Here is a 10,602-nt window from a genome sequence, read left to right as displayed (position 1 = left end):
AATTTCATGGCCTTTAATATTGTCTTATGAATATATACACATTTTCCTAAACAAACACCACAATTCCAAGAAATACAGTTCTTTCTTTTCTTCACACTGCCATTTACAGACGTTGTTCTTTTGCTGTATTCAACTCTTGTTTTAATTTTTAAGGAAGACATCTGCCACAGTGCTATGTTCATTTCATAAGCCTCTGCATTTAACACTGAGGTAGAGCTCATGGTACCACTGAATGGTCCCAGAGAACTTCTATCCCTGCAAACCTGTGGGCTCATCAGGCTATGAGCATTTGATCCCAGGACCAAGAGCTTTGGAGCTTGACAGATGGCCATGTCTCAGGCAGGGTCATCTGAATGTCTCTGCTTACCATGGAAGATACCCATGAAGGGGCTCTGCAATCCGGGAGGAGTCAGGAGAAAGAAAATCTGCCAGTCTCAGCTAATGTGCTCCATAATGATGCTCCACAGGAATCCAGACACAGCTGTTGCTCTGTGCTGCAGAGCTTGAGAGACAATTTTACATGGAGGCACCTTCCTCTTTTCCTGCCTCTCAGATCTCACTTTCCCCTGCCTGAAGCTCACAGAGGTTTTGTGTTGGTTACTACATTGGGTGACACTTTATTGTTTCCCATCCCATGCTCCTAGGTCAGTGAAGAGAAGAGCTGCTGGGATTTGGGAAGATAAAAAATGCAGGGGTTTCTCATCTCTCAAGCAGTGAGTCCAGACCCTGAGACCCTTGTTAAGACAAGCTGAGAAGGGTCCACAAACCCTCTAGCAGCACCAGCTCCCAGTGCAGACCCCAAGTTCCTGTTTTTTCTTACTGCTTGTCTGTTCTGTGCTGGACTCTGTGCTGTGCAGATTACAGAGACACTGCCACTCACAGTCACAGAAGGGGCGCTTCCTCTCCTCCACCAAGCAATAGAGCCCTCCGTGTCAGGATACCCCATTTCTCTTGTTTTTCTAAAAACCATCTTCTGAATTTTACCTGGGCACTGCCTCTTTCCATGCAATCCAGACATTTCCTAGGACTCTCCGCCTCGACATGAGACTTCACCCCATCGATTGATTCAATCTTCTGAAATGGCAGATAGGTGTGGAGTGTCTCTAATCCACCATTTTACTGATCCCTAGTAATGTATTTCTAAATTATCTTTCTTATGTGTGATAGGGCACTTACATTTTGTTGAATAGAAAAAATATAAATCAACAATTTATTTGACTAGGTCATTATTTTGTTGATAATGTTTTATAGAATCACAGTATTTTAGAAATGTAGCCAGGTATGGTGGCACATGCCTGTAATCACAGCACTTGTGAGGCTGAGGCAGGAGGAATGCTGAAAGCTCAAGGCCATTTTGGGCTATAAAATAAATTTAAGGCCACACTAATATGCATAGTGAGAGCCTGCCTCAAGAGAATGAAAAAATTGTAAGAGGGTTCCCAGTTATTACTGTAGTTAAAATCAGTCTGGGAGTTGAGGTGAATTTGAAGAGAAATGTGATTTCTTACTGTTTATTGAAAACAAGTAAGAAAACCAAGATCATATGTTAAATTTAGAATATCAGTTATTGAAATACCCTTTAACACTGAACATTTGTCCTCATGAAAATTTTCATAGGAAAAACAATGCATTTGTATGTGTCTTCAGAAAGAGAAATAGAAAATCTTGTTCCTTCATATACTGAATTCGGTAAGCCTGAAAAAAATTGAGCCAAGAGAACCTATTTCTTTGCAAGCATCAATTTATTGAAACAACTCTGAACTTCTCCCCCAAAGAGACACAGAGTAATGGTGTTTAAGGGGAAGAGACTCTTCCAAAGAAGAGGATATTATTTTCATTTTCCTTGATGAAAAATAAGAAAGGATGATCACAGCAGAATTCGTTAGATCTTCCCGGGGAAGATAGACTCACTGAAACACTAGTAGCAGCTGCAGCTTCTGTGCCTTCTTCATTAACCTCCACAAATGACTTGTGCTTCACCTTGGATATAGCTAAACCCCTGCCGCTGGTCATGCCTGAGAAGTCAGCATCCTTTGAAGAGAAGGCTTTTACCATTCCCATGTCTTTCAAGATGGTTTTGAGGTTGTAGCTCTCTTCCACTTTGAACCTAGGCAAGTGCAGATGCACCTCTGTCGTGTTCATTTGGCTTGTCCATTCCACTAATTCCTCACTGGTAAGTTTATCTTCAAGCTAAACATAATGGAAAAAATGAAACTGACTTGTTCTCTACCACATTTTAATAATAAATGAAATATATGAAAATATGTCTTCTAGCATTACATTTAACATACAGATGATGCAGTTTATGAGATATTATTCTAAGGAGCAGAAATAGCAGTCCAGAATAGATATTTATTTTATGATATATGTACATGTGTCTATAAGACACATTCAAAACTTATTTTGAAAATTAGCTTTGAATGTGTCTATGAAAGTAGCTAATTTTGTACTTTTGCCAAAAGTCAACTATCATGACTCCTTATGTTATCAACCTAATATATGTGTCTTTTTCAATGCTCTTTATTTTCTGATACTCGTACTTTATTACATACTGTAGTTATAGTAACTCTATTTTTTGTTAGCCATATTTGTAAAATTTCCCACATTGCTGTCTCTTTGTATCAAGTATGTATTTGTCTTTTAATACCATCAAATTAAAATTTAATTCATCTACTCAAATTATTAACTGTCCATCAGTATGTGTTAGACTCTTAAAAATATTTGTAATAAAAGGTAATTCATTTCTTTATTGAGTTTTTCATTATTTTGGGATACTTTGCTCTTAAAGCTTTTTCTTTCTTGGTAATTTAAAAGCTATTCTCTTCTTGGACAATAGAAAGAAGAAATTCAGTGCAAGTTTTACCTTCTGCAGGCCATCTACTTCATCTGGAAGCAGCACAACCATGCTCAGAGCTTTGCCTTTGTAAGGTATTTCAAGGATCTTAGCCTGCACAGCTTCCAAGGAGGCAAATTTTAGATGATTGGTTTGTTTCATCATCTTCACAGATTTGCTCGTATCCTGCAATAAATGCAAACAAGTAAACACCAAATTAGACACATTAAAAATTCCTTCATGTACTCCTAACTAAACTTACAAAAATAAAATAATGAAACAATATTCATGACACATTTTATTCTTTACTTACTGTGGCATTACCATTGCATATGTATACTAACTTTCTCAACGAAACTACTTTGAATTAAGGAAATAAAATATAGTCAATACCTTGCTCAGCCAAAATTTTCCTTCCACAGTGTCTTCTTCCTTGAATTTCAGATCCCATTGTCCTTTGAAATAGATTGCATTTACCAGAACCAGTTTGGTATCACTTTTAAGAGACTCACTAGGAAACAAGTCTTTGATCTTTTCTGTGAGAGAGGAAAAAAAAAAGGTCTATCAAGCAAGGTACAATTTGCTTATTGAAGGATACCTTGTGACCTATGATTAAGTGGCTGATAATTAATTATTCACAAAAGTGACTACTTTCGGGACTTGTAGACCTGTTCACAAGTGCAGTCTTCATTATGCAAGTCTCAGAGTCACCTCTGATGGAAATGCCAATGCTTAAATTGGGAAACACTTTGAGACTGTTTGTCTCTGGGTGATTATAATCATTTCACACAGAGTAGAAAAAATAAACTTTCCATATGCTCTTTCAATTTATCTTTTTCATTCCTTCTTCTCAACTTGCTTTCTAGTATTCTGATTTCTGGTGCACTCAGGAGAAGTAGGGTTTGATCATCCTTTATGAATACTAGTTCCATTCTGAGTGGAACTTCCTGCCATAAGCTTGGCTTGCATAAGAGATACGAGGCAAGATAGGTGACCATGTAGAGAGCTCTCTGCTGAATGGAGTACATATTTGTGATAGTGTATTGGGGACTACTAGTTCTCAGTGGTTAATTTTGCATACTTCCCTATGGGATAAATAAAAGTTTGAAGATATTGGTATCACTTTTGAGATTTCCCATTAACTGTTTAGGGATGGGCCCATGCTCTGCCATCCATAAGGCTAAACTAAAACCACTAAGATTAAAAAATACTCCAGGGAAAGGTTCTTCTTAGCATAAGATCATCTCTACCATCTTGAGACATCCAGTCACTGACTTCTCAGTCTTCCACTGGCCTTGAATTTTCTATTAGCTCCTCCTATCATTGTATATGCCCGATAAATTGTAGCTGCTTTGGAGCATGTTTCTGCCCATCCTGAGGCATTAACCTCCTAGTCCCATCTCATGAATCACTAAATTTGCCTGTTTCTTAGTTCATCCTTTTGCCATACTCCTTATACAGGCTGTTGGGCATCTTGGTCAGTTCTCTGAAATGTAGGAAGTATGGATCAAGATGTGGTTCAGGTAGTTCCAGCTTACCTATTTGTACCTAGTGTTGTTTACATGATGGCTGTATGTTTCCCCATTAGCAAAATGAATCAACATCATTAGATAGATCTTAAAGGTCTAGCTATGGTTAGTCCTATTATGTTGCCCTCAAAGGCTTATTGGGTATAAGGCTTATATCCTATTGGGTTTTGGGTAGTGACTGGATAATGAAGGCTCTTTTATCCTCAGATGGCAAATTCACTGATAAGGTCATAATTTAATGGCATTATTAGGAGGCAATGGATACAGAATATGGGGCCTAGTTGAAGAGAGTGAATGATAGAAAGGTGATATTGGGATGTATACTGATCCCTAACCCTTATTCTTTGGATTTCTCATCCTCTCTGCATTCCAAGTGCCATGAGGTGTACAGTTTTCCTCTGATACAACATTCTGCTGTGATATTTATGCCTCATCATGGATCTCAAAATGACAGAGGTGGCCAAGCATAGACTGAAACTTTTGAATCCATGAGCCAAAATAATCTTTCCTCCTCTAAGTCACAGTCTATCTTGTCACGGACTATTTTGTCACAGTCATGGAAAGCTGACTAGTACAGATCCCTAATATAAGACTGGTTCTAATTTATATTAAAGGATCTGATGTCAAAATGGGAGTACAGATTGGAATCCCCAGGAAATTGTCACCCAGCGCCATGTGCAAAACATTCTTCAGCTGTGTTTTCAATATTCAGCTGTCTGTGATTTCTTGCCTGGCTCTCATTTTCATTGCCCACATTTACTTGGGCCATTCCACCACCTACAGTGCTCCTGCATCCTCTTCCCAAACCTGTCTCCACATCCCCCCTCAGCACCCCACCTGCTGTGTCAGACACGGGACTCACTCCCAGGGCACTCAAGTGTCTGCCTAATGGGGCCCTCCCGTTAGGTACCATGTGTTTCTTTTTCCACCCAGGTGTTAATCTTCTTCCGACTCCCTTCTGCGTCAGTTTGAAAATCAACAGATTCCACATCAGCTAGGTAAAATTTCTTAATGTTATCCACATATTCCTTTGAGATGAAAAGTAGAAAGGAACAAATAAGAGTGGCTTCTTCATTATCAAGTATATTTACTTATAATTCCAGTTAGCTAAATCCAGACCCTGACCAAATGCATTATCACTTGCATGTTTTTATGTGCACGCCACATAAGCAGCATGAAAGGGGATCGCACAAAAAGTCACTGAAAGTCAAACCTTCTGCCAAAATGCAGCCAGGGTTGTTGGGGAGCAGATGACGGTAAGCAAATTTTAAGACTTTTACATTTAAGTAGATGAATTACTTCTTAGAGTTCTCTCTAGTAAATTTAATCTTTATTTATAGCATTCATGTTGGGAATTAAGTATCCTTTGGTACTTTCTATTTTTTTCCTTAAGAACTCTTCCATGTCTGGCTATTCCCGAAATATCCCATTACCCATTCTTTTCCGCTTAAAACATGCTATGTCTCAGTGCCAGTTCATTATGACATCTCAAAACCAAAATAAACTCACACACTGCCCACTTGATTATGAGAAGCTGGAACCCTCCAGTAAGGTTTTGTTGGGGTGAAGGAAGGGATGCTGTCGGGGAGATGCTGTCCTTGTGAATTAATCAGGATCGCTTGAGTGATAGAGGACTGAGATGAAAGTTGTGGAGAAGCAGGTTAAATTTACCTGAAGAAACTGGAAACTCTTATCTTTGTAGGCTTTGTTGGCACTGGCCAGTTCATATACATGCTTTGGCTTATTCAATTCAGTCAGAAGCTTATGAAATTGGTGATGCACACTTCCTGGTTCTGCAACCTTCAATATCAAAAACAGTGCTCATTTTATTAGTATTTACATCATGAAATACTAAACTCCTGTGAAAGCTGTTAGATCAGTACGTATTTGTCTGCAGTCTCAAAGACAACTTCTTGCTTACTCCATATTAGAGATATTTTATATCAGATAACCTTAATAAAATCTACTTTACATTCAATTTCTTCCAGGAAATTCTATCAGCTATAAAATATTCTTTTCTGATTTCTGTTGAGCTAAACGTTCAGTTTGTGAGATTGTCATTGATTTAAGTAGTTATAAATAGTTTATCTTCTATGCTAAAGTCTATGTTCCTTACACAAACACTATATTTCTTTTCCTTTTTTTTTTTTTTTTTTTGAGGGGTACCAGGGATTGAACTCACAACCTTGTACTTGCCAGGAAGTTGCTTACACTGTTGAGCTAAACCTCTGGCAAACACTATATTTCTAACAGCCATAGAATGGTTATGTTGAAGTTTGAATGCTTTACATAGTGTAAAATATGAAACACTATTGTACTCCTTTGTGTCCTCTTTGTTCTGCTGGGACATTTTGTTTGCTCTCTGTTGTCTTTCCCTCATGATAGTTCTCTGCATGTAAGATCAGTGATTACCTGGTACCCAGTTAAGGACTAAGCACAGGCAATCAAAGTCTTATTAAATGGAAATAAGAAAGCTGAAAGAATTAAGCAACTTCTCTAAGGACATTACATTAGTAGAAACAAATTTTCAATTTATGCCTACTTTACCCTGCATATTTTTATTTTGCAAGCAAAAGTTTTATATACTGAAATTCTAGACAGATATATTCCCCAGCAAACATTTTTAAAAATATACTTCGATTTGTTCATATTTCTTTTGCCTCTAAAATTACTTAAAATTGCATAATTTTAGTAGAATTATTGTGCTTAGGATAATTGTTACTTGATATTAACTAAAATTTCTTTGGCTTCCTATTTAAGATATCTTAAGCAGGAGTTGGTTCCCTTTCTGCCCAAAAACACTGGGCTGAGAAAACTGGGGCTCAGAGCAGTTGTGTCTTGCTGATGTTCACCATTTGTGAGGAGCAGAACCAGAATTTGATCCCAGCCTGCTTTGCTTCAGACTCACTTTCAGTAATATAATGCTGACTTTCTCTGATTGAAAAAAAAACCCACAAGAACATTAATTGTATAACTAAGATGTGAGTATAGTTTCTATGTTCTTATCTCAAGTTTAGGATTTTCCATGAACTCTGGATTTTCTCTGTTTATGTAAAATTCCAGGATCACACTATGGCCTTGTGAGAAACCTGCAACCAAAGTCCTCAGGTACTTACTTGATCAGTTTTAGTTTTTTTTGTTGACTTCATGGTGATTTCATTAAGGTGAAGGACCTGGAAGAGACAGAAAATGGGACAAGAAAATTTAACTTTAGAGATCTGTCTAAATCAGAGGAATGGAAACCAGAGAACTGTATTGTCTTGGAGCATGCCTGTAATCTCAACAAGCTGGGAAGCCAGAGGCAGGATGATTACAAGCAGAAGCCCAGCCCAGACACTTCAGCAAGTTTGAGAGACTATAACTTGAAAAGAAAGGAAAAGGAAAGAAAAAAGAAAAGAGCCAGAGTTTGGTTTGGTCCAGTCTCCATTAACAAGGGTGAGTGCCAGAGGTGGTGGTGATGGGAGCGTGGTCTTTAGAACGAAACCCTTACAACAAATGAAAATAAGCAAAAATAATAAACAGAAAAAAACCCCCAAACTTCAGGACATATCAGTTTGATCTTTAAAAGACCACAGCAATTGGAGCTGGGGATTTAGCTCAGCGGCATAAGTGCCTGCCTTGCAAGCAGGCAGTCGTGAGTTTGATCCCCGGTACGGATAAAAACTAAAAAGACAAAAAAAAAAAAAAAAAAAAAAGACCACAGCAATGCAGGTTTATTACCAGACACTTCAAAGAATGTTCATCCACTGGTTTTTGAGGAAACTTCTCATGGTGTGTCCCTTGGATTTAAGTTCAAGCATTGCTTGCATCATTAGTCCTCAAGTGTTAAGCTCCTATTTCATTTTTGGGCAATTATAGATGGTCTGATCACTTTCAAATGATATCAGGGCACACGGAAAGGCAAGGCAGACACTAGAGGAATGTTTTGTTTGTCCCATAGCTCTGGGATCACACAGTCCTGGGAGAGTTGCTTGTGCCCTGTTCCACCCATCAGGCCATCAGATCCACACATCCAGGCACACGTGAGCCAATAGAAAGGCTGTGACAGATCTGAACATAATGTTCCTGACACTTACCTTCTCTATTTCTTCTGCAGTGCTTCCTCTAGCCCCTAAGGAAACCATTGCTAATGCCACTGAGATACTGAAAGGGGAGTAGAAGACATTGTCCTCTGATTTTCTTAACTGTTGAAACAGATCAAGGGTGAACTTCATGTTTGCATCACTGAGTGAACTCATAGTGGCCTTAATGTGATCTGAAACTCCTAAAAAACATAAAATTCATGTTAATATAGCTGTATAAATGGAGCATCACTCTGCAACAAAATTTCCTGAATCAAAAAACGTATCTGGGCTTTTGAATTCTGACAATTAAGATTTATGTTACTGTAACTTTTTAAGCCTCCCCCAACGAAAAATTCATGCAAACAGTATTTGAACAATACTTTTGTACAAATAATAATAGAACATCTTTATTTTTCTTTCATTATCCTCTGTGCTAGGGTAAGATACAAAGAGTTTGTAACAAATGCCTAGAGGAAGATCTCTGTGTACCACCTCCAGAAAACTCTCAAGAGACATTTCTAACTTTTCTGTCAAGGGTTTATGGTTTTTAGTACTCATTTAAGTACTTCCAAGGATACATTTACTCAGAAATAAATTATTTAGGTAAAGGATAAACAGGTATTTTCATTTTTCCTCATCACAATAAATATGCAATCAATTTTATGCCTGTTATAAAATATATCATTACTACAATTCTCAAAAGCATCCCATAGCATTAAACACAGCAGCTAGAAATTCTTACCTGTGTTCCTTGGGGAAGTGAAAAGAGGGAGCCTGTATGCCTGTCTGTTTCAAATGGTGAAATACTGAATATATATATCCTCTGCTTGCCTCCTCTGTGTCATTTCCTTTGGTATTTCAAGTAAGGTAACTTTGGATTTCACAACCAGGTTAATTGTTCTCATTTTGAGCATGCAAATTTATGAAAATGGAAACGTTCAGATACTGGCACTATGCTTCCTTTTGCTTTAGAACACATTTTAGAACTGCAATCATTGGTAATCATTGATTCACTTGGAGAGCACATTGTACTTTTCTAATACCACTGAGTATATATTTGAAATTGTACCTTACTATTTTTCTTCTACTCCACCCTTCACTCTGTATATTCTCATAACCTTAGAAAGTATCTTACTTATTTGAGGAATTGAATTGTTTTTAAGTCACACTTAATTTACTAAACAGTTGCAAAGCATTATTTTCTATTGGTCTGGGGTCTAGTGGTCTTCAGAACTGCCCTACTTGGGCTTAAGGAAGTAAATTTATTGCATATATTTGCAAGAGGAAGAGGTACAGAGCCACTGAGAGGATTGGAGGCCCCAGACCAGGGCCAAGGAATCTGGAGGTGCAGTCCTGTTGTGTGGGTAGTGATCCTACCTCCTCCAGGTCTGAGGGTCGCTGCTTGATTGGTTATTGAATTTATTGCTAGAAAACCAAGTTTGATGGGTTAATAGGGGGACTGCGAGGGAAGAAGCAATCTAATTAAAGAGGGGCTTAGGTGGGACAGTGTAGGTACATGGAAGAGGGTGTCAAAATCACAGTCTGTTGGCTCAGTGAAGCTACATGGAAGCAGTTGTGTAAGCCATGGGCTGTTAGCTTCAGCTGCATGATGAGACATAGAGGCTGTTTCCCTTTGACTATTAAAGGGGCCCAGTTCCCTAATCTAGTCCTACTTAAGAGTCCCAAAAGCCAAAGCTGTTTTTGCTGTTTTAGTGCAGAAAGTTTTTATTCATCTCATGATGTTTCTTGTTGTCATTCTACATAACCAGGAACACAGCTAATTCTAATCCAAAGAGACACTGATGATATATCTCAGCACTCCGGAGAAAATGTTCTCTTGCTCCTCTTCAATGCTTTGTTCTTATTAGCAGTGCTTCTTGTAAGTCCTGAACCCCTTGCAGCTTTTGCAAATGTTTCCTATAGCTTAAAGTCATCGAACAAGTTATTTAATTTACTTCCTTGACATGTGGAAAACCAGAAGAGTAGTTGAGCAAGCAGAAGCTGTTTTGATTGGTAGTTGATGGGATTATATCCAGAAGATGAGAAGTATAAAATAAAAGAGGGCTTTATTCTGAGAACACAGAGAGAGAGAGAGAGAACCGACATCCCCCCAGAGACCAGCTTTCTCTCCCTGGCGGACACGTGGCGTGGGGGGTATATAAGTAGCCTAAGCTTA

The 10,602-nt window shown here is 38.2% G+C and overlaps 1 protein-coding gene across 1 annotated transcript; it reads right to left on the bottom strand.

Annotated features, from left to right (window-relative positions):
* Positions 1-1,723: 1,723 nt before the first annotated feature.
* LOC100735393 (serpin B4-like) lies at positions 1,724-9,252 on the bottom strand. Its single transcript, XM_003474012.3, has 8 exons — positions 9,169-9,252; positions 8,439-8,626; positions 7,479-7,535; positions 6,034-6,162; positions 5,273-5,390; positions 3,227-3,369; positions 2,864-3,019; positions 1,724-2,190 (listed from the first exon to the last, which is right to left on the bottom strand). The coding sequence occupies exons 2-8, from the start codon at positions 8,598-8,600 to the stop codon at positions 1,795-1,797; spliced, it is 1,161 nt and encodes a 386-aa protein (XP_003474060.1). The 5' UTR covers positions 8,601-8,626; positions 9,169-9,252; the 3' UTR covers positions 1,724-1,794.
* Between the last annotated feature and the right edge of the window lie 1,350 nt (positions 9,253-10,602).

This window comes from Cavia porcellus, unplaced genomic scaffold (genome assembly GCF_034190915.1).
Source record: "Cavia porcellus strain 051 isolate PalLab524CR breed Dunkin Hartley unplaced genomic scaffold, mCavPor4.1 scaffold_20, whole genome shotgun sequence".
Classification (NCBI taxonomy): Eukaryota; Metazoa; Chordata; class Mammalia; order Rodentia; family Caviidae; genus Cavia; species Cavia porcellus.
Note: the sequence above shows the minus strand (reverse complement) of the source record. Positions and strands in the feature narration are given on the sequence as shown.